General features: G+C 38.3%; 1 protein-coding gene across 1 annotated transcript in view; it reads right to left on the reverse strand.

Annotated features, from left to right (window-relative positions):
- Nucleotides 1-419: 419 nt before the first annotated feature.
- The window catches only part of LOC124777461, a 195,447-nt gene continuing 170,796 nt past the window's right edge, over nt 420-25,070 (reverse strand). Inside the window, exons 7-9 of the mRNA XM_047252884.1 lie at nt 11,048-11,198; nt 4,368-4,534; nt 420-822 (exon numbers count right to left, since the gene is read on the reverse strand). Of these exons, the coding sequence (XP_047108840.1) occupies nt 710-822; nt 4,368-4,534; nt 11,048-11,198 (431 nt within the window). The 3' untranslated portion in view covers nt 420-709. The remainder of the gene's footprint in view (nt 823-4,367; nt 4,535-11,047; nt 11,199-25,070) is intronic.

Here is a 25,070-nt window from a genome sequence, read left to right on the forward strand (position 1 = left end):
TGCGAATGCTACAACAGATTCTTTAGTAATCACAGATGTAGGAAAATGCTTTTATTTCAGTGAGTTGTATCTTTCAAATGACTAAATAGGAATTATTGGTGTCTGATACAGCTTTATTTTTATAATTCACAGATAATGTCTTACAGTTATCTTACATTAAGAAGTTATTTTTTGTACTACATAAATAAATACTAGTCAAAATGTGTCACACATATTTACAACATAAATACTCTCATTTACAGGAAAATAGACCAATAAAAATTCTTGTACTTATTTTCCATACAGCATTTGAAGAAAAAAATGGAACAGCAGTAAATCAAAACAATTGCAATGGTGAAGACTAGCTTTAGCATTTACTAAAGATAGCAAAAATAAATAACTTCACAAACATGCTGTTATAAGCAAGGAATTTCTTACAGTTCACATGATTCTCTAGAGTCTGATAAAATATAAAATTCGATACATAACATAGTAAGTGTTCTCAGAATCAAAAAGTTATAGCTAACATTACTGATGTATCAACTGTAACAACTATTCCATTCCTTTTGTCGTTCAAAACTTGTTGTTAAATAAAGTTTGCCCAGAGTTTAGTTTTATTTCTGGGACCTGTTATCTCTTAAAATGTATATGAACTGAGGCATTTATATTACTAAAATAACCCACTGCTAGAACAATTACTTATAGCTCATTGCTGGAACAATTATTCCCGTCACTCACAGGTACCTAGCACCTGGTAATCAATTCTGAATCCACTTTCTGAATTCAAAACTTCAAGTTGGTCATCACTGTTGAAGACAACATAAAATGGACCAGGGGATATGGCTGAAACAACATGAACTTCAATTAATGAAAAGAAAAATACATTAATTACATACCAGTTTAAAAATAAATATATAATTCAATATTATCATGACAGAGAAATAGGACAAAATCTGTATTTAGAAATGCACAAATTTTTATTACCATCTACTATGGATGAGGCACCTGATCCAGGGAAATCCACATATTCTAAAACAAATGAATTATTATGATTTGAAAACAGAGTTATTTTATTAAGAGTTTAATGGAGCATAGGAGAAACAGATAAGTGTAAGTTGCAGTGAAACTTATCAAAGTCTCTTAATCATTGCAGATGAGTAATGTCATGACCAGCTCTTCTTTCTTTTCTGTACAGATGGCATCAAGGAGATGTTAAAATTTAATCCTAATCTACGCCCACAGGTTTCCCAGAAGATGGAAATTAAACAAATATATTCCACATGCATCTTCACACAGTAACCCATCCTAACCCAGCTAGTCTTTTATCAGGATTCTCTACCAGCCAGTTATCAAAGCAGTCAATTTCTCTTCACTGGTGCCATAAGTATGATTTTTACTAATGATTCTCAATATTGATGCTGAAGTGGGAAATTATAGCAGTTTAGTTTCGTGCCTAGTATGGCTGCACACAAGTAATGAGGCAAAGTGATCTAACAAATGGTTCAAATGCCTCTGAGCGCTATGGGACTTAACATCTATGGTCATCAGTCCCCTAGAACTTAGAACTACTTAAACCTAACTAACCTAAGGACATCACACAACACCCAGTCATCACGAGGCAGAGAAAATCCCTGACCCCGCCGGGAATCGAACCCAGGAACCCGGGCGCGGGAAGCGAGAATGCTACCGCACGACCACGAGCTGCGGACTAATCTAACAGTCTCCCTCAACATTAAAAAACAATAAGAATGTACTTTTGGTCTGAAATAACTGTTTTTTTTCAGATTTGTTGTAGTGTGACATCTTTAAAATAAGCAAATTTTGCCTACATAACTTCAACAGTTATGAAAAATTGATCTAAAAACAAATTAGCATATCTAAACTTAATGAAGTGTTCAGTATTAATTTAATGGACCTAAAATCATATTAAATTTGGATAAATTGCTAACTCACAAATTTATACAAGTGCATTCTGTGTGATTTTATTGTGCAAGTGTAAATTTGTATGTGCCAGTGATTAATTTTTCCCTATAGGTTTTTTTTGCCAGGTAATGATACATATGATTGTGGCATATGTAGATTTGAAGTACTGGTTTCATATGAAAAGAATTGTAGTGAGACAGCTTTGAATCATGCATTTCAATTTTAACAAACTGTAGAACTGTTTATTTTAAATATTGATAAGTATCACTGTGTACTACTCGCACATAAAGCATCACATAGGGTGTTTCCATAAGAGTGTGCAAAAATGTAACAGGGCATAGAGAATGCTCCACTGAACAATTTGAGTTAGGGAACCTGGGCTCAGGGAAGTCCACTTAAGGAGATACGGAAGTAAACTTGTCTACTGCTTTGTCTAGCATAACTGTTTTCCACCTTATTTACAACTAATGTATGCACGAGTTTACATGTACTGTGCTATTTATTTACATGTACATTCTTTATTTCCTGCAAGGAAACAAGGAGGATGAGCCTGATTATTAGGAAGTCATGATGCAGGTTTTGTTTACTTGTCCGTAAGGTGGCTCTGTTGAATTGTACTTACATTGTCCCATGACAGAGTATACTGTTAATCAACAATAGACCCATTCATTACTCAGTGCTATTCAGATACATAGCGTACAAAATGGTGGATCAGTACCAGTACAGCTTTGTGGAACTCAATGGCATGCATAATGTGTAGGGGAAAGCATATTGCAATGCTCTTGCTGCTGAAAGGCTGTACAGGGAACGATTTCCTAACAGGCGTCATTCATCATCATTAGTGTTATTTTTTTCTCTCAATCAATGAATGCAGGAGACCGGCTCATTTGGAAGAAGACACAAGTGACCTGGAATCTTGAGGACCACTTGCACTTCCAATTTTGAAGAGGACGTGCTGGAATGTGTTGCTGCAGAGTACTCATCATATTGCACATGAAATGGGCACTGCACATACTGGCCATGAACAACTACACCCGTATCACACGCAACAAGTCCGTGCAATGCTTGTGACTGACTTTGCACCCAAGATGGCATTGTGTCAGTGGTTGCTCCAACAATGGATTGATCAACCAGATTTCCTCCAAATCGTGCTGTTACTGATGAGGCCTCATTTGATCATGATGGTTTTTGAACACCAGGAATAGCCATTTGTGGGATGAGGAAAACCCTCACACTGTATTAATGTCACCATCAAGTCTGTTTCGCTGTGAACATCTCGGCCAGCATTGTAGGTGACAATCTCATTGGGCCATATCTTGTACCTGGCCTTTTGACGGGCCAACTGCACTTGAGGTTTGTGCTAAGAGTTGTTGGAGAATGTACTCTTGGCTGTTCATGGGAGGAAGTGGATACAACATGATGGTGTACTTCAGTGTCGATGTCCACAACCATCTCAATGTTGGATTTCCTGGTCACTAGATTGGAAGGGGAGGTCTTATTCCATGGCCTGTGAGATCATAGTTAACTGTAACTAATGTAAATAAAAAAGGACACAGTAATGTGATTTTATTCCTATTATCTCCTTAAGCAGGAATCTCTGACTCCAGGTTCCCTACTTCAAATCATTCAGTGGAGCATCCTCTCTGTACTGTTAAATTTTTGCACTTCTTACAGAAACACCCTGTACAGTTGTTCGTAATATGATCATGATGAGGTTAAATGTTCTGTGGGCTGCTATCATTATTAGGAAATTTCCACGTGAGAGGCTACAATTGCATTACAGGATTAACTGTAATCTTTAATTAGCTCACCTGTTCAGTATTTCCTGCTCCACTCATAGTACAGAGGACTCAAGTGTTGCATTTGTTCTCACTGTCAGTGTCCCATGCAACTATAGTGTCTTTTTTTTTTTTTTTTTTTTTTTTTTTTTTTTCCCTTCATCCCCCCCCCCCTCCCCCCCCCCCCCCCCCCTCCACACCTACCTACAGTGAATCTCATTCAAATTATACAATTATACATGAATTGAATATGAAATGTTTCAATAATGGTAACGCTCTTGCCAAAATTTTACAGAATTTGAGAACTATACAGAATATGTGTAAAACAATGACATAACAACTGTCAACAACCACTACGGCCCAACTGCAAGTTTTTTGTCTTAAAGCTGAAGCCTAGCACTCTTCTCATTTTATCAGTCCGTAACTCATTGCCTTGTCTATATGGTGAATAGGATATGTATCATATCAGAAACAGCACAAAGGCTACAGTTGCAATGTTAGGCAGACAAAATATTTCACTTGATGAGAGAAACCACAAAAAGGGCAATAAGTATTAAATCACAAAAAGAATAAGGGCCTATAAAAATTTTGGACTGTGATCAGGACACACAGAAAAAACAATTTTAAAGCACATGGCATATTAGAAGAGATACATGAAATTTCTTAGTCTCTGATATTATAACTTACATGTGACAGTTTCCCCAAGGAGAGAATCTCCACAGAACTTGTCTGCTCTTGAACTACCTTGCCATCTTCCATCAGGAACAAACAGGTAATCAAAATCATTACAAGCATCATCTGTCATGGTGTTACTTGTATTATATCCACCCATACTAAAGGTTTCTGCTGTATGCCTGAAAAATTAGAAACAATGTATTCATTTAAAATTTTGTCTTATGTCTTCCAAAAGTTGCTCTTGACTAGGGTGAGGAGTTGTGTCAGGTGTAGATGTGACCAGAGAAAGGGGACAGGTTGTTGGAAGCAAGGTTAGGGAATGTTGTCTGATGGCTGGGAGGGAGGCAGCACCTGCATAGGATTTGGGAAGCAGAAGCAGCAGGTGCTGGGCCCTAGAAGTTGTGAGTTCACTCAACACATGAGATGATGATGTGGAGGAGTGGGTTAGGAGAGAGGGGGGGGGGGATGACAGAACAGAGGAAGAGGAGACTATGAGGAAGAGGGTGTGAGTGCAGGATGAGAGATGTTAGGATCCTGGAGCAGGATGGTGGCAGGGGGCAGGGGGGCAGATCGAAGCCACGAGGATTATCATAATGAAGGATGTATTGCAAGGACAACTCCCATCTACATAGTTCAAATAACCTGATGTTTGAAGAGGGGGGGGGGGGGGTTCCAGATAGTATGGGCTATGTAACAGTCAGTAACAGTCATTGAAACTGAGCATGTTGTGCTCACTGGCATTTTCTGCTCTGTTCTTAGACATAGTTTGGCGGTGATCATTTATTTTGGTGGACATCTGGTTGATGGTCATGCCCCATAAAATGTTGTGCAGAAGTTGCATGAGAGCTGGTATAGGACTGACTGCTTTCTCAGGTAGTCCTGCCTCTGACTGGACAGGATAAGCCTGTGGTTGGACTGGAACAAGATGTTCTGGGTGCGTGTATTAGACAGGACTTTACCTGAGTTGTCAACAGTGATGCGGCCTCTGTGAAAAAGACTGGAAGAGCGTATGGCATAAGGCTGGACCAGGATAGTATGTGGATTTGATGGTGGATTAGCACTTTGGGAGAGGTGAGAAGGATTGTGGATAGGATGTTTCTCATTTCTGACATATTAATAAATAGTCAAAGCTCTAGTTAAGACTATGGTTCATTTGTTAAAGTGGTGGCTGATACTGGGTGATGTGGGTGTTGCTCCTTTGCTGTTGGTTCTTGGGGATGAAGAGAGGATTAGGGGTTTGTGAGGCTTTAAGGAAATCTGTCTTTGGACTGGCTCTGGGAGATAACACATGTCTTTGATGGCCTTAGTGATATCTTTGGCATACTGGGCAAGGGAATCATCATTGCAGATGCTGCATCCATAGATAGCCAAGGTATATGGAAGTGAATGTTTAGTATAGAATGCATGACAGCCATCAAAATGAGATACTGTTGATGATTAGAGGGATTGACAGATGCATGTTGGGAACCATCAGAGAAGTGGAGGTCAACATACAGGTAGTTGGCACACTGGACAAAGGAGGATTAGTGAAGTGAATGGAAGAGGATTTGAGGCAGTGTATGAATGACAATAGGGTATCTTGGCCCTGGTTCCAGATCAAGAAGATATGGTCAATGAACCTGAATGAAACAAGAATAGGTTGGCATAGGAGGATGGCATGTGGTTGCCTTCTGAGGGTGTGGCATACAAACTATTCTGCTGAATGGACATGGGCACCCACATTCTTGCTTTATGTTAGATGGGTACTTTATCAATACCATAGCGAGAGAGTACACAACTCCACTCTGAACCCTTCACAAGGAAGCAAAGTCTACAAGAATATTATTTTTGTGTCTTTGTTGTGACTGCAAATCATAGTTCAACTCAGACTGATTTTTATTATCAGCTACAAAAACCATTATGAGAAAAATGTAATATAAAGTGAGTGTAAGAATTCCAAGATCCTTAAAATGTCCTCTTCAATATGTGTGGTTATTTTCTTTAGACAATATCCATACTGCTTGCTTCTGTTGATAAATACTTTATTTACTTTAGGCATATTACCTCAAAAGATAATTTCATAAGGGACCAAAAATTGCTGAAATCCAAACTGAAAGCTCTGAGATATTCAGCAAGTCATGGAATTACATTGGAAAGACGGATTACAGGACATAGGAGGGGGAGTTTTCACTGCAGTTGACAAAAATATTGTCTCTATTGAGGTCGAAGTTGAGTGTGACAGTGAAGTCGTCTAGTCGCATATAACAGGTGTAAGTGTAACTACGTTAATTGTTGTAATAGAGGGAAACATTCCACATAGGAAAAATATATCTAAAAACAAAGATGATGTGACTTACCAAATGAAAGTGCTGGCAGGTCGACAGACACACAAACAAACACAAACATACACACAAAATTCAAGCTTTCGCAACAAACTGTTGCCTCATCAGGAAAGAGGGAAGGAGAGGGGAAGATGAAAGGAAGTGGGTTTTAAGGGAGAGGGTAAGCAGTCATTCCAATCCCGGGAGCGGAAAGACTTACCTTAGGGGGAAAAAAGGACGGGTATACACTCGCACACACACACACATATCCATCCACACATATACAGACACAAGCAGACATATTTGAAGACAAAGAGTTTGGGCAGAGGGACATCTCTGCCCAAACTCTTTGTCTTCAAATATGTCTGCTTGTGTCTGTATATGTGTGGATGGATATGTGTGTGTGTGCGAGTGTATACCCGTCCTTTTTTCCCCCTAAGGTAAGTCTTTCCGCTCCCGGGATTGGAATGACTCCTTACCCTCTCCCTTAAAACCCACATCCTTTCGTCTTTCCCTCTCCTTCCCTCTTTCCTGATGAGGCAACAGTTTGTTGCGAAAGCTTGAGTTTTGTGTGTATGTTTGTGTTTGTTTGTGTGTCGTCTGTCGACCTGCCAGCACTTTCATTTGGTAAGTCACATCATCTTTGTTTTTAGATATACGTTAATTGTTGGATGTTTTCACCAGCCACCTGATTCCACTGTGACAGCTATAGAGTCATTCAAAGAAAGCCTTTGGTCAATAGCGCACAAATACTCAGATCATACGATACTAGTTGGAGGTGGCTTTAACCTACTGAGTATAGACTGGGATGTCTATGGATTCATTGTGGGGGGTACAGACAGACAGTCATGAGAAATACTTTTGAATACCGACTTCGATGTCTTCCGTTACCTGAAGTCACATCTTGGTGGAAAATCATTCCACGACGATGAAGAGATCAAGATGAAGTTCAAATGTGTTTCCGACAACAGGGGGCAACCTTCTATGACTGGGATAGAAAAGTTTGTGCACTGACTTAACAAATGTTTGGATAACAGGGGTGATTATGTCGAAAAATAACAAATAATCCAGTTAATAAGATGTAACTGACGTTTCCTAAATAAATGTTCTATTTAATGACTGTGAGCCATTGTATCTTTACTTTTCGAAATGCCCTTATACATCTTCCATTTTTCAGTTGATTGGTTGCTTATTATTTCTAGAAGAAGATTTCATCTTACAGTTGCTGCTCCAGCCATGTACAAAATTTCAGAGGCAATCTGCTGTAATAGAGTACATATGATTTTAACAAAGGCAAATTAAAACACGTTAAAGAATAGGCCTAAACTGAAAGTTCTGGGCAGATAACCACGTGCATTAGTGCAGTGCTTCTGGGATCTGGGGATGTACATCAGCTCCTGATCGAATCTACGCAGTGGATTAATGATGAGGCCTGTAATGCAGGCCAGACTAGTTGTGGTTTTTAGGCAGTTTCCTACATACAACTGAGTGGGTACTGGGTTCATGTCATGCCTGTGTCCCATCTCAGTGACACAATTTGCAGATACTTAGAAAAATGCTCACACACTTTCACATGGGATAATGCAAGATGCAGACAGTTGGGGCCCACAAATTCTGTCCCAGCAGGAAAGTGGTGGGGACAGAAAGTGTATCTAGGCATCCTCTACCACTAACATTGTCAAATCCAGAAATGAACATGCTGACTCAGTAAAAAAAGGAAAAAAAACTACATTTATGTGCTTATTAACAGAGAGGTGCTTGTATGGAATAGCAGATTTCAGACTGTAATAATGTACTATCAAATTACTACTAGTGTACGTAACTGTGATCTTGTTTTTGAAACAGAAAACAGTTGATTTATAATCTTCACCTTTTATATCAATGCAAGCATTTATCTTTTACTGGTAAGAGACGTATAATTAGTACAAACTTGTATCTCATTACAGGCAAGGACGGATGGTAGAACATGAGTTCTGAAATTCTCCTACTAGGTGTCTCCATTAAACATCATTTTGTTTCAAATGTCAAGTCAAACCCCTTTCAACCATCTAGTTTCCAAACTGTTATTTTATTGGGCTACCATTTTCAGTGATATAATATACCATTTTGAGGCCTCCTGACTAACGTGTAGGAAGATTCCAAACTCAGTTCCGGTCAGAATAGGGGCCAGCATTCAAAGACTGATATCTGTAGAATGCTGGCCCCTATTTTGGCTGGAACTGAAGTTGATCTTCCTACATGTCAGTCAAGTGGCCGGAAGATGGCATAACATATTGCCAAAACTGGTAGCCCAATAAAATAACAAATGACCTGTATGGGAAGTTTTCCCATTGTTGGTCCAATAGGGACAGGGTCAATTAGTGCCTACATTATTTCACTGTGCAAAAGTATTTAATTGTGATGTTTTTTGTCCAATCTTCTAAAATCACTATGCCACTCAATATTGTGACTGTGCTTATGATACTTAGGTTGATAACCCTTTGCCGCACTAACATATTGTTAATTAGCCGCACAAACATATTGTTAATTATTCCATCAAGTGTATGATTACTGCCAGAAAACTTGATGGCAAAAACTTTAACAAAGTGCAATATGTATCTTTTCATTATGTGCATACGACAGAGTTTTGTGAAACCTGAATTGGCAATTGCTACAAATATATCAAAAGTGAAAGTAAACTTGATTGATTTTCAATGTCACATACTGTGTGGGCTAGATCATTTGAAGTACCTTTGTTGACACTGACAGTTTTCAGCCTTTTGCAATCATCAAGAGGATAAGTGTGACATACTGAGAGTACCAAAGCAGGTAAAGTGGATTAGCTATATACAGTGCCCTGTCAGGTGAGGAGTTGTTCAACCTCGGCATAACTGACAAGAACTCACAAATTTTTAGAGACAATGTGTGCAATGGTCTGTTGAACAGTGAACCTTCTTTCTGTGTGGAACCCCAGCTACATTGAGTGCACAATTGTGTGAAGACTGTTACAACCTGCCACAGCAACTATGAACTAAAGAAACATGTGACAAAGTGAAAGACAGTAATAGTGATAATTAGGAGTGAGAGACAGTGGACAGGGACAATGACGATAAGACTTAGTAATTCAGGTCGCTGAACTAGACAGAAAGAGTAAATAAATGACAGTGCAGAGTTTATGGGAGTAACATTGATATGGTACTGCAGTTCATGACAAAACTCAGTCTTCAAGTAGAAGCTGCCGTTAAGAAAACCAGTGCTTGCAGCCAATCAGTGTATGAGTTCAACCAATGTCACCTCCTGGAGCAAAGCAGGCAACGGGAAATCACTCTGGATTTAATCTGTAAATGAAGCTGAGGTGACGCAGGCAGATGAGTGGGGTTCCAGCAGATGATGGTATTGACAGCAACAATACCGTACCTCCCCGACAAAACAAGATAAAGTGGATTAGTTACAGTGTCTCTTGATTTCCAGAATGGACAAAAACACTGAAAAAATCTGTATTTCAATCATATTTGTTCAGAATAGGACTATCAATGAACTGGTGGAAACGACTGAAGTACCCTTGAGTTCATACCAAAGAGTTTTGACTGAATATCTGAAGATGAAACATGTTGCAGCAAAATTCATTCTGTGTGTTCTTTCTGATGATCAGATCGTCAATTGTTTGTGTATGTGCTGGAAGTGAAAGAACAGTCAGAAACTGATCCAGGTTATGGATACAACCCAAAAACCAAGCAACAGTTCAGCCAGTGGAAGACTCCTTTATCATTAAAGCCAAAGAAACCAAGGCAGATAAGATTCAATGTGAAGACAATGCCTGTTTGTTGTTTCTACATTGAGGGGATCATCCACCATGACTTTGTTCTCTGGTTACCACAATCAACGATTTCAAGACATAGAAGAAGTGGTGGAGGGGAGGGACATATCTTCAGATCAGTTTAAAAACTGCTTCCACCAATGGAAAAAATGTGGGGAATGTGTATTACGTCTGAAGGACACTATTTTGAAGGTGTTGAAGTTCTGAAAATGTCCCATCAAATACATAAATAAGCAAACTAAAGCTGTGACAATGTACGAAAATTGATTGTTATATGGAGAGCAAATAAAAAATAATAAAATAACATGCATCATGAAATAAAATATCAATAAATAATCTTAAACCAAGTAATCATCTTGTGGTGCAGTTCTTCTTAAAGCAAGTATTTCATGATATTATATTTTAATCACCTGCAATCTGCAGTTTCAGATTTTCAGTAATAAACTGCTCTATTTGACGAAAATACACTGGGAGAAATTGAAGAATCACAATACATCTGTGTTTTCTTGTCTTTGTGCTTTGTAATACATTCAACAGTAGTTAAAATGAAACATTTTTTAATTGCAATTGTGTGTGTCTGACAGGTTGTTACTTACTGTATTCCACAAGCATCAGGTGTTCTCCGGAAGCATATTGCATAGTGCATGTTTGCTATGTACTGTGAATCAAGTGAGCCTGGAGTGTTATAGTTAAATGACATGTAAGTGCCTCTTCGTTCAGGATAATACTGCAGACAGCCTGGAGGCGCTGCAAAAAATACTTTTGCATATTAATGCAGTTAAAATAATTCCCAGTTGCACAAAAAGAAATCAGATATTTAAAAAATAAGAACAAAATCTGCAGCAAAGATTTAAAATCAAATCACACATAAAGCTATAAATAAATTACAGTGGTAGTCAACATATAATGTAAAAGTAATTTAATGTGTCATAAAATGTATTACTCCTTAATTTATCTATCTGAGTGAAGAAAATCAGCTTTCAAGTGTGTACACACTCAAATCATATTATTACAAACGTCTGCTGATATCCAAAGTAACTGATATTTTTGCTGCACACAACACTCATTCATTCATTTTCCTTATCAATCTTCTATACATATGTAAACTGAAGTCACCTGCCGTGATTATGTCTGTATGCTCAGGCTTGTCTCAGGAAATAATGTAGGGATTTTGATATGGTTCTCAGTACCAGACTGATTTACAAGGAATGTTTGTATATATAATTTATAAATATTTTATGCAAATTAACTGAATGAAAATGAATTATTGAAGATAATATATTTTTAAAAGTTTATACCAAAGCTGCTAATTACTACTTATTGGTGGACTAGTTTTGGACTTCGCCCATTTTCACAAGCCATGTATTTTGTATTTAGGATATGTTTAATGTGGACAGTTCTATCTAGGTCATCACAGTGTGTGAGTACTCTAGGCCAACAAAGGGTTTATTACAAAGCTAGCAAGTTTTCTTTCTATTTTGAGTGTATCTGTTGACAACTCAATGTTTCTGCTATTTGGTGAGTGGTCTTCTTTACTCCTAAATTATTTACATTCTGCCAGAACTTTCCTTACTATATTTTCATCTTTAACATCATATTATATTAAGAGTATATCATTTATCTTTAATCAGTTAATGAAACTGTTCAATGGTATGAGGCATTATTACCAGCAGAGAGATGGGGGTAGCATTATGCAGTATATTAATAATTTGTACTAACATGAAGCACTACATGGATTTGAAGGCAAGTTGGTGTGAAGGAGTGTTTTCAATTGATATTGATGTGTTTCTTCGGAAGGGCATTACCACCAGCATTTTAGATTAGGTACTCTACATCAAATTCCACATATCTGCCCTAGTACCCTTCTGCATTCTTTAAGCATTCTGTATGTTGTTTCGAGCAGGTGGGGACATTCTATTATTCCAACAACTCATAACATTAGGAGAGACCTGGATGTTCTGTATTTTCAATATAGAATATAGTGGGTACGCCATCCAGTCTCATGAACTTTCCTTTAACAAATATTTTCACTTGTTTTTCAATTCCATGTTCACTTATTTTGATATCTATAATTTTTGTGCACTTGTAGCAAGCTTAAGAACAGTGTTACAATCTTCTTTTGTGAAGCAATTCTAGGAGACACAATTTTCAATTTTATCCTTCCTTTTATCATCTTGCATTTACCGTACCTATCTCCTTCTTTTAGTTTACTGTGTATTATCTTGGTATCAGGTCATTCTATTCCATCTTGCATGTCCTTCATAATCATTAGCTTGTCAGCCCTGATACTTTTGACTGTCTCTGAACAAGTAGAAAAACTAACAAAGTTTCATACTTTAGAGATCCCAGCAGAATGTGATGGGTTGTTCTTGTTATTCCACAGATGCAGCTGTATGATGCTCTTTTTTTAATTCTATGCACGAATACTATGTACCAGCATAAAATGACTTAATAAGATGTCATCTGATTTCCATATGTATCTAAGTCCATGGTCTCTGCAGCGCTTTCCACAACTAACGAAGGGTGCGTGGTGGAGGAGTCACTCAGTAACTGGAGTGGTTCCACTGATGTACAATGGATTAAAATTAATGGAGCATAGGGACTGCAGAAGCACTTCAGAACTGCAGTCATGCATGTCTAGCCATTTGCATATGCTCCTGACTAAGATGAGAAAAGTGTCATAAGATGGTTTTTCAGTTAAATCTAAAGTACCTTCTAACTGATCAGCCAGACATTATGACCACCTACCTAATACCCGGTATGTCCACCTTTGACACAGATAACAGCAGCAATATGTTGCGGCATGGAAGCAATGAGGCCTTGATAAATTGCTGGAGGGAGTTGGCACCACACCTGTACACGCAAGTCACCTAATTCCCACAAATGAGCTCTGATGTTAAGTTCAATCAGATACCAGTTGTGTTTGGTCGAGTTCAGATATGGTGAGCTGGGGGGCCAGCACATCAATTGGAACTCACCACTGTGTTCCTTGAATCACTCTACCATGCTCCTGGCCTTGTGATATGGCACATTAGCTTGCTGAAAAACGCCACTACCATTGACAAGCACGATCATCATGAAAGGGTGGTGTATATGGTCTCCAACCAGTGTACATGTCCATGTGAATGTTCTTCTGAGCATAATGGAGTCACCACCAGCATATCTCCATCCCACAGTACAAGTGTCAAGGAGCTGTTCCCCTGGAAGACAACAGATTCATGCTCTCCTATTGGCATTATGAAGAGGTCTCAGGATTCATCAGATTATGCGCTGCTCTGCCACTGCCACGTCCAGTGCTGATGGTCATGTGTCCGTTTCAGTTGTAGTTTGTTGGTGATGTCGTGGTGTTAACATTGGCAGAGGCACGGGTCGTAGGCTGTGGAGGCTCGTCTTCAGGAGTGTTTGGTGTACTGTGTGTTCCAACATACTTGTACTCTGACCAACATTAAAGTGCTATATTAGTTCTGCCACAGTTCACTGCCTGTCCTGTTTTACCAGTCTGCCTAGCTACAATGCCCAACATCTGTAATAAGAGGTGGCATCTGAATGTGGTCTCACTTTGATTTCGACATGTGTTGAAAACACTCACCACAGCACTCCTTGAACACCCAGTGCTTATGATGACTCTCCAGATCATCATGATCTGCCATTGGTCAAATTCAAATAGATGGCATGCCTTCCCCATTCTACACACAGGCATCCTGCTCACTGATAATACATGCATCATGCATGTGTTTGACTAGCAGTCATTACTTGCCAGGTGATGCTCCTATTGCCTGGACAGTTTTACATCAACAGTAGGTCTGTGGTAATAATATTCTGCTGTTCTGGATGATCAGTGTATATGGATTAATGATCCTAGAAAATGCTATAAAATATTCTGAATATAATAGAGGGAAACATTCCACATGGGAAAAATATATCTAAAAACAGAGATGATGTGACTTACCAAACGAAAGCGCTGGCAGGTCGATAGACACACAAACAAACACAAACATACACACAAAATTCAAGCTTTCACAACCAACGGTTGCTTCATCAGGAAAGAGAGAAGGAGAGGGAAAGACGAAAGGATGTGGGTTTTAAGGGATAAGGTAAGGAGTCATTCCAATCCCCGGAGTGGAAAGACTTACCTTAGGGGGAAAAAAGGACAGGTATACACTCGCACACACACACATATCCATCCGCACATACACAGACACAAGCAGATGTGTGTGCGAGTGTATACCTGTCTTTTTTCCCCCTAAGGTAAGTCTTTCCGCTCCCGGGATTGGAATGGCTCCTTACCCTCTCCCTTAAAACCCACATTCTTTCATCTTTCCCTCTCCTTCCCTCTTTCCTGAAGAAGCAACCGTTGGTTGCGAAAGCTTGAATTTTGTGTGTCTATCGTCCTGCCAGCACTTTCGTTTGGTAAGTCACATCATCTCTGTTTCTATAAAATATTCTCCTAGTCATAATGCTGCCCTCTTTGCTTTCTGTAACAAAGTGTCCATTGCCCAACATTTTTCATGGGACATGCTGAAGTCCATCCAAATTGTAAAGCAATACATTCATCGCATCAGATTAAGCTACATATCTGCAGCCAGCTGCAGATCAGCTTCAATACTATCAGCATATTCAGGTCTTTTCCATTGATGGCCCATATTTGGAATGTCTGCAGTTCAGAACCAAATAATCAGAATGTGATCCAATGAATATTGTTATTAATAAACTGACACATGAATGAACTAGCCTACAACAAATTCTTACGACTGAAGTTTGACAAAAAAAATTGAGCTGGACTCCCACTGTGTACCTAGCAAATGAAGGAAGCAGCTTCAATTAATTAATTCACATATCAAGCACCATGAATCCCATCATGAAGAAATGCCATAATGGATGTGGAATGATCCAAGTTATATATTAACAGGCAGATGCAGCCACTACAAACCACATCTATAATGTATACTACCAACAACTTATATCTACTGTTAATCTATTCATACTGATAACTATTGATATTTCTTCTAAACTACTTTATGACTTACATGTTTAGGAGAAAAAGAGATTGTTTGAAAATAATGATAATAATAACAATATAAAGCCACTGCTCCTCCTCTTGTACTACTTAATCTGCTTATTGTAATCAAGCCTTGGCTTCCCTCTAATATTACCCCTCATATTTCTCTCTATTACCAAACTCGCCATTCCTTGATGAGTCAACAAGTGTCCTATCAACTGATCCTTTCTTTTAGTCAAGTTTGCCATAAATGTCTTTCCTCCCCAGTTCAATTCAGTACATCTTCACTAATTACTTGATGCACATATCAAAGCTTCAGCATTCACATGTAGTGCCAAATTCCAAAAATTTCTATTTCCTTCTTGACTGTATTGGTTATCATCCACATTTCACTTGGATAAAGTTTTAGAAAAGACTTCCTAACACCTAAATTTATGTGTGATGTTAAAATATTTGTCTTTTTCACAGACAAATTCCTTATATTTAAACAAATTCAACTATCATCAGCTATCTTGCTGTCTAAATATCAAAGTGTCTCTAGTACTCCTACTGTCTCATCTCCCAATGTAGTTCTCTAAGCATTGTGTGACATTATTTTGCTACATTCCATTACCTCTATTTTACTTTTGTTGATGTCCATCTTATAACTTGACATTGTCAATCCCACATAAATTATCTTCCGAGTAGATATGCTGAATAATCAGGTCTTCTACCAGTTTTTCATGCCATTCTCACATGATATTACGATGGCATGACTCACTATCTTCTTCATGTGCTCCCTGAGGATAATCAGTCACATCACCAAAATATTATGCAAGAACATTGTGAACAACCAGCGGAACATCTGATTATTCAAAATGTCAGCTTATCACTGGGAAAGCCTGAAGAATTACATCTTCCAAGTATTTTGTCATCTCTGGCAGAATTACAATGTCCATGTAAATCCTGAAGTTTTAATTTCTTCTCCCTGAACTTAAATTTTCTTTTGAAATTCCTCCAAAGTTTCATCACAGTATGCTTAATGTGCAGCTTAATAACATCTTGAATAGGACATTCTTCTGTAACATCACATCTCATTTATTCACTTCTTCTTGCCTCCACTGTGTGGCATCAATATTTCACTTATATATTCACTAGACTCCAGATAAAAACTTGTCTTTCTCTGAAACATTTTTCTTACCACTGACAGTTTACATTTTATATTCTCACTACATCAGCCATTATCTGCTATCTTGTAGTCAAAATAGCAAAACTTGTCTACTACTTTTAATGTATCATCTCCTTAATATCACCTGTCTTAATTTTACTACACTTCAATACCCAGGTTTAATTTTTGTTGATGTTCATCTTATAACCCATTCAGACGAATTCTGGGCAACCATCTTGACATAATTTAGTTCATCCCACAATATTTCAACTGGGTACCTGCCAGTCATCTTCAGGTGAGCCGTTAAAGACTAATGAAGATTTGTTCCATTCCGCAACATATATAGGGCCACTAGTATTCCACGCATGCATCAAAATCTAGTTGACAGATGGATCACACTTCCCGGTGGCAGTGCCTCACTAGTGGAACCTCAGAATTCAGCTGTCCTCTGCATTACCACTCACAATGGTCATTGGCACATGCTGTTGTCTTTGATTAAAACAAATCATGGAGATGATGGGGTTCCATGCACTATCCGGCAGGTAGCACTGTCATAGTCATCAGCTTTTCCATTTGTTGTATTTCCAAGGATTTTTTTAATGGAGTCCCAAAAAGATGTTGCTGTGGTCAGAATCATAGTTATTTCATACTCCATCATCCAGTGGAAATACTGCATTAGGCAATAGCAGACTTGCTTGGTTGCTAAAGGTGAAATCATCGATGTTCAGTGCAGCATTCTTTCACAGTGTGTGTAGCGTGTCCTATGTAAACCATAACACAATGACTAGGTATTTAGTGATTTCTGGCCTTCTGGAATAATGAGTTGTCCTTCACTGATCGCAAAAAGGTCTGAAATCTTAGATGTTGGACAGAAAGTCACTTTCATCTGAAATTTACTTATAATTCTTGTTATTTTAAACAAAATGTTGACCACAAAGAAAATTAGATATTTTGACAGTGTCCTCTTTGTCCATTTCCTGATTCTTGGTTTTAAATGACAGTGCCTTGTTAATTTACTGAGTGGTATATTTACTTTTTTTCTGTGCACTGTCCTTAGGTGGGTGAGGTCCTCAGGCATGCTATCTTGATCCAAACAGTGTAATCTCTGCATGTGAAGGTTTTAAGCACATTCATAGTTTGCAATGAGTGATGACAACTTGATGCTTGCAAATACAAATTAGTATGAGTGGGATTATGATAAACTGAATGTTCCAAGAGAGCCAACATTCTTTTGTGTAACCAAGAGATACAAGAAAAGCAGCCAATGATCTTTCTCTATTTCCATAGTGAACTGAATGTTGTTATGAATGGAGCTGAGGTGGTGAATAAATTCCATCAATTTATTTTCTACATGAGGCCACACTATGAAAGTGCCACCCACATACCTCCAAAATACAAATGCTTTAAAGGGGGCTGATTCAAGTGCTCTCTGCGCGAAATCCTCCATAAAAAAGGTTGGTCGTCCAGGGACACAGAAGTCTGCCTATGATGATGCTATCAGTCTGTTCCAAATATTCTTGGTTGAACATAAGACAGGTTGAGAATAGAGTATGCCAAAACAAAGCAGTGATGTCCATCTGAAACTTTTTACCAATTAGTGCCAAAGGATCTGCAAGAGGGACCTTTCTAAAACGTGATAGCACATCAAAGCTAACCAAACTATCAGAACCACTTAGGTGGAGAGCTCCAGTCTATTGATAAAGTCAGCTGAGTTACGGATGTGGTTTGAGCACTTGCCGACCAGTGTTCTAAGCTAAGAAGTGGGATGTTTGGCTAGATCATATGTAAGAGTTCCAATTGTTCACTACCAGATATAATGGAACACTTTCCTTATGAATTTTTGGAAGGCCCACAGTTTTGGTGAAACACAACTATGTGGTCTTAACCTCTTATGGTCTGTGGAGGTAAGGAGGATGAATTCAGCAGTGCAGAAGTTTTCCATTGCACACGTCCTGCAGGGTTGTAATCAATCCTCCAATAGGTATAGTCACTTAGCAGACCATACATCTTACCATTACACACTCTACGAGGTAACAAAATAGTTGTTTACCCTTGTAACCCTTCGCTACCACTACATCAGGGTCCATTCACAGATTTCATAGTGTGGCCACTTTCTTCAGAGGTTATGTTACACACAGAGAAGGAGCTTTCAAAAGAGCATGGCAAGTTTCTCTTCTTATTTCTTCTTCAGCATCTGAATAAAGGAGTCATATGGCTTCTTCAGCACCACTCACAAAACTTATTTAAGGTGGTGCTGTATGTTTAGGTGCAGATTCCTTTACTTAATTCAGACAGCATTGCATCATCCAAATTTTTATCCATGAAATTGACAGTGGTACATCATGCAGTTACCTCTTGCAGTAATGACTGCTGTGATAACAAATGATCAAATGTTGACATCTGTCATAAATTTGAATTCTTACGGACCGAATTGAGCTTGGTTGCAGTCACTCCATCAACCCAATCTCATAACAGAGGAGAAAATGTGTTGCGACTTTTAGATGTAATTGCTACAATTCTTCTGAAACAACATCCAGTCTTCTTCTTGTTTAGCAAATCCTTTCTTTGGCAACAGAGTATGATAGAACTATGATTCTGACCACAGCAGTGTCTTTTTAGGACTCCATTATCAAAGAATCCATGGAAATATTCCTGGCCAGAAAACTGGTGAACCTTGATAGTGGCTACCAATTGGACAGTGCATGGAACCCCATCATTCTTGTGATTTGTTCTAATGAAAAATGACAGAGTGCACCAATGGCTGCAGTGAATGGTAATGCAGAGAACGGTTGAGTTCTGAGGTTTCACAAGTGAGGGCGATGCCACTAGGAGGTGTGGTCCACCTTTAACTTGATTGTGACACGTGTGAAATATTAGCAGTGAACTATATGTTACAGAATGGAGCAAGTCTGTGTCAGTCTTCAGTGGCTCACCTGAAGATGACTGGCAGGTGTCCAGTTGAAATATCATGGAATGAATTAAGTGACAACTGGTAGCTAGATTGAAATTTGTCCGAACCTTCTATTCGGTGGGAAAATTTAAAAATTAAGATCTTATAATCTGTTTACAAGACACTATCCATTCTGTGCAAATGACCTTCCAAGTCCTTTGTTGTCTCTGGCAGAATTACAATGTTATCAGCAAAGCTTAGAGTTTTTTTCTTCTTTTCTGTAAGCTTTAATTGCTTTTCCAAATTTCACTTTGATTTCCTTTATTAACTGCTCAATGCACAGACTGAACAGTATGGGGGATAGGGTATAACCCTGGCACACTCCCTTCTTAACCATTGCCTCCCATTCATGTCCTTCAACTCTCAGAACTGCAATCTCATTTATGTACAACTTGTAAATATCCTTTAGTTTCTTTTATTTTATTCCGAAACCTTTACAATTTCAAAAAATATATTGCTGTCAATACTGTCAAAGGTATTTCCTAAATCTTTCATTTCTTGAATCTATCTTCTAAGGAAAGTCATACTGTCAACATTGCCTTGTATGTTACTACATTTATCTGGACTCCAAACTGATTTTCCTTGAGATCAGCTTCCACCAGTCTTCCCATTCTTCTGTAAATAATTCATGTTAGTATTTTGCATCAAGGATCTATTGAACTGATTGTTTGGTTATATTCACACCTGTCTTCTTTGGAATTTGATCTGTTACATTCTTCTAGAAGTTACAGAGTATTTCTCCTGTCTCATATATCTTGCATAACAGATGGGATGATTTCATGGTGATATCTTTTCCCAAGGATCTTAATAATTCTGAGGTAATGTCACCTATTCCATTTGCTTTGTTTTAACTTAAGTGTTCCAGCACGCTGTCAAATTCTTCTTGCAATGTCACATCTCCAATCTCATCCTCATCTAATTACTCTTCCCTTTCCATAAGACTGTTTCCAAGTTTGTTTCCTTTATACACCCCTTCTACATATTTCTTCCATCTTTAAGCATTCAGTGATCTTGGCTCTTGATATTCATACAGCTGATTCCCTTTCCTCCAAAGGTGTCTTTAATATTCTTATATGCAGCATCCACCTTTCCCACAGTCATTAATACTTCTACAGCTTTGCATTTTTCTACTAGCCATTCCCACTTTTGTATTTTGAATTTTCCATCAATTTCATTTTTTAGACATCTGTATTCCCTTTCACTTGCTTTATTTGCTACATTTTCTCTTTTAATTAACTGAATTCTAACTCAACAATAATCAATATTTGAAAATATAATGTAATTGGATGGATAAAAAACATACTCACCAAGTGGCAGCAGATAACACACATATAAAGATATCTAAATATGTAAGCTTTTGGAGCCAGTGGCTCCTCCTTCTGGCAGAAGGGCTGAAGGAGAAGAAATAGGGATGAAGGAAAAGGACTGATGATATTTAGAAAAGTGGGAGAGTTCTGAAAAGTTGCCTAGAACATTGTGTGATGGAAGACTTACCCAACATGATGAGAAGGAAAGGCTGATTGTTGAGTCCCCAACAAAAAATCAAAATGTGTATTTAGAGCACTGGTATAAAATTTTTATGGTGCCTTATCAGTGCACAAGAGTTGCTACCACCTCATGACAGAGTGGAAGCTATTTCTCGACTTCCCCAGACCAATAAAATGCATAAATTATGCCATTCCTTGGGCTTGACAAATCTACATTTAGTACACAATCATGGTAAAGGATTCACCAAAGCTTGGTAGCAGTACAGTGTGACCTGATGAAACGCATCTTTCACAAGATTAAAAGCTGCTATTGGAGAGACTGCAATGTTAGCACATCCTCTTATATAGTACCTCTCGCAGTTATGCTGGATGCAGGGTCAGCTGCCATTGGAGCTGTATTACAACATGTACAACATGACTGACAATCTCTAGCTTTCTTCAACAAAAATTACCACTTTCACAAGCAAACTGGTCAACATATGGCCGCAAGCTGTAGGTGGCATAGACTTCAATCAAGACGTTTAGGCAGATGCTTGAAAGTATACATTTCACTCTTATCACAAATCATAATCCACATGTATTCACTTTCTGTCAGAAGCCAGATAAGGCATCACAATGCCAGTTGTGTCATTTGGATTTCATTACAAATTTACTAGGGATACTCAACATGTTGACGGTGAGCAGAATGGACCGCAGACACCACTGCTAAAGAACTTGACTTCACAGCACTTGCCAATGCACCAGAAAGGGGTAGTCCTTGAACTACCATCTGGCTTACAAATATGATCTATTTAAATTCTGTGTTTGAATGTATTACTATACTGTGATGTACCAGCATCACAAGCATGGCAGTTCATTACAACAGATGTCCACCAGCAAGCACTATCCTCTCTTCACAGCCTCTCTCATCCAGGAGTAAGGGTTACTCTACAACTAGTGAAAAAGGTGTTGTTTAACCAAATATCAAGAAGGGTTTCAAGGCACTTGTCTGTCAATGTCATGTATGACTGGCGAACAAAATAAAATGGCATTTTACAGTCCCAGTCACTACTTTCACCCATTGAATCAGCAATTTGGACATGTCCACATTGAAACTATTAGACCTTTACACTATCAGGACATCAATACTGCCTGATGGTGATAGGCAATTTATATCATTGGCCTGAATCCTGACCAGTGAAAGATGCAACAGTAGCAACTGTAACTGGAACTTTCTTTCACAAGTGGCTTGTTCACTTCAGAATTCCTCTCCAAATCACTACTGACATATCAAACAATATTACCGAATGAGATTTTCACTCTGCAGCGGAGTGTGTGCTGATATGAAACTTCCTGGCAGATTAAAACTGTGTGCCGGACCGAGACTCAAACTCGGGACCTTTGCCTTTCACGGACAAGTGCTCTACCATCTGAGCTGCCCAAGCACGACTCATGCCCTGTCCTCACAGCTTTACTTCTGCCATTACCTTGTCTCTTACTTTCCAAACTTCACAGAAGCTCTCCTGTGAACCATGCAGAACCAGCAGTCCTGGAAGAAAGGATATTGCGGAGACATGGCTTAGCCACAGCCAAGGGGATGTTTCCAGAATGAGATTTTCACTCTGCAGCAGAGTGTGTGCTGATATGAAATTTCCTGGCAAATTAAAACTGTGTGCTGGACCAAGACTCAAACTTGGGACCTTTGCCTTTTGCGGGAAAGTGCTCTACCATCTGAGCTACCCAAACACGACTCATGCCCCATCCCAACAGCTTTACTTCTGCCAGTACCTCATATCCTACTTTCCAAACTTCACAGAAGCTCTCCCGTGAACCGTGCAGAACCAGCACTCCTGGAAGAAAGGATATTGCGGAGACATGGCTTAGCCACAGCCAAGGGGATGTTCCCAGAAGGAGATTTTTCACTCTGCAGTGGAGTGTGCACTGATATGAAACTTCCTGGCAGATTAAAACTGTGTGCTGGGTAACTTTCCCAAACTCTACTCCTTTTCCTAGACCTCTCCAGTCATTTTCCTTCAACCCTCTTCCTTTCCCTTCAACCCTTCTGCCTGAAGGAGGAGCCACTGGCTTCAAAAGCTTGCCTAATTAAAACCCTCTTTTATGTGTGTGTTCTGCCACCACTTGATGAGTAGATTTTTTTATCTATCCAATTAAATTATTTTGTCAAACATTGAAAGTTTTGTAACAAATAGTAAAAGGTCTTGGCATGATGTTAAATTGCTATATGAATTAGGCACAATATACTGTCACATTGCAGGAAATCTCTCTTTTGTCCATGTGCAATTCAAAAATTTAGTAAAATTTTTCAAAGAAAACAACCACTAGTCCAGCCATTAGTCCTGCTGAAAATCTTCTACTGTAATATAGTTTGACATGACACAAACAGTGAAAACCCAAGGTCACTCAAGCTAATCATGAATTAGTGTGGAAGACATTTGGTTGTTTGGTTATGTGTCCTTCTTATCTCATTTCCATTGCATACAACCAAATGGTTGCAATTTTTACACACTTTGCTTCCTTCTTTGGTTTCTTAGCCACTGATTCCCCCAATACCTCTTATCAAACATCAAACACATCATTGCATAATTGCAATTCAAGATCTGAAATATCCTGCATTTTGGTTGTGCCTAGGCATATTTTTACATGCTGTTTATTGCCTTGTTTATTCCAGTCATACATATGATGAACAGATTACCCAGAAACCTGTGTAATTGTGCAAACTATACTGCAAACAAGAGGAGACTAAAATGTTGATGATATCACTGACATACCTACTTTCTCAGTATATTTTGTCTGCTTTATGTCAAAAAGTGAACCTACATCTCTGTCCCACTGTCAGTCTCTTTCACTTTTCTTCACTGTTTTTGATTTTTCTTTAGTTATGTCTTGTATTGACATTTTGGTAATACTTCTCACTTTTCAGGACCAGTTAATTTGATTCTTTCTGTACTGTATCCATCCTTTTCTGTTAGTATATCATTATGCCTATTTAATGGGAATTTTATATAATTAGAAATGTATTTTCACTCTATTAATAAGATTGATGTTATTGCAATAATTTTCATTTAATGCAACCGTTTTTATTATTATTATTATTTCTTTCTTTTCTCAGACGTTATGTCTGGTCAAAAATGGAAAGTGATGTGGACCTTGATCAAGCGTGACTTCCTTTTAACTGTACGATATATGTTATATTGCATTCAGGAACTTTCGGGTAATTGAACATGTATCAATAATTACGGATTTCTGTAGTTGTATATATAAGTTTGGATGTAGCTGTATTGCATTGATGTACTGGTGGATATTGTGTGGTATGACTCCTGTAGTTGATAGTATAATTGGTATAATGTCAACTTTATCCTGATGCCACATGTCCTTGACTTCCTCAGCCAGTTGGATGTATTTTTCAATTTTTTCTCCTGTTTTCTTTTGTATATTTGTTGTACTGGGTATGGATATTTCGATTAGTTGTGTTAATTTCTTCTATTTATGGGTGAGTATGATGTCAGGTTTGTTATGTGGTGTTGTTTTATCTGTTATAATGGTTCTGTTCCAGTATAATTTGTATTCATCATTCTCCAGTACATTTTGTGGTGCATACTTGTATGTGGGAATGTGTTGTTTTATAAGTTTATGTTGTAAGGCAAGCTGTTGATGTATTATTTTTGATACATTGTCATGTCTTCTGGGGTATTCTGTATTTGCTAGTATTGTACATCCGCATGTGATGTGATCTACTGTTTCTATTTGTTGTTTGCAAAGTCTTCATTTATCTGTTGTGGTATTGGGATCTTTAATAATATGCTTGCTGTAATATCTGGTGTTTATTGTTTGATCCTGTATTGCAATCATGAATCCTTCCATCTCACTGTATATATTGCCTTTTCTTAGCCATGTGTTGGATGCGTCTTGATCGATGAGTGGCTGTGTTAGATGATGCGGGTGCTTGCCATGTAGTGTTTTCTTTTTCCAATTTACTTTCTTCGTATCTGTTGATGTTATGTGATGTAAAGGGTTGTAGAAGTGGTTATGAAATTGC

The sequence above is a fragment of the Schistocerca piceifrons genome, chromosome 2 (genome assembly GCF_021461385.2).
Source record: "Schistocerca piceifrons isolate TAMUIC-IGC-003096 chromosome 2, iqSchPice1.1, whole genome shotgun sequence".
Classification (NCBI taxonomy): Eukaryota; Metazoa; Arthropoda; class Insecta; order Orthoptera; family Acrididae; genus Schistocerca; species Schistocerca piceifrons.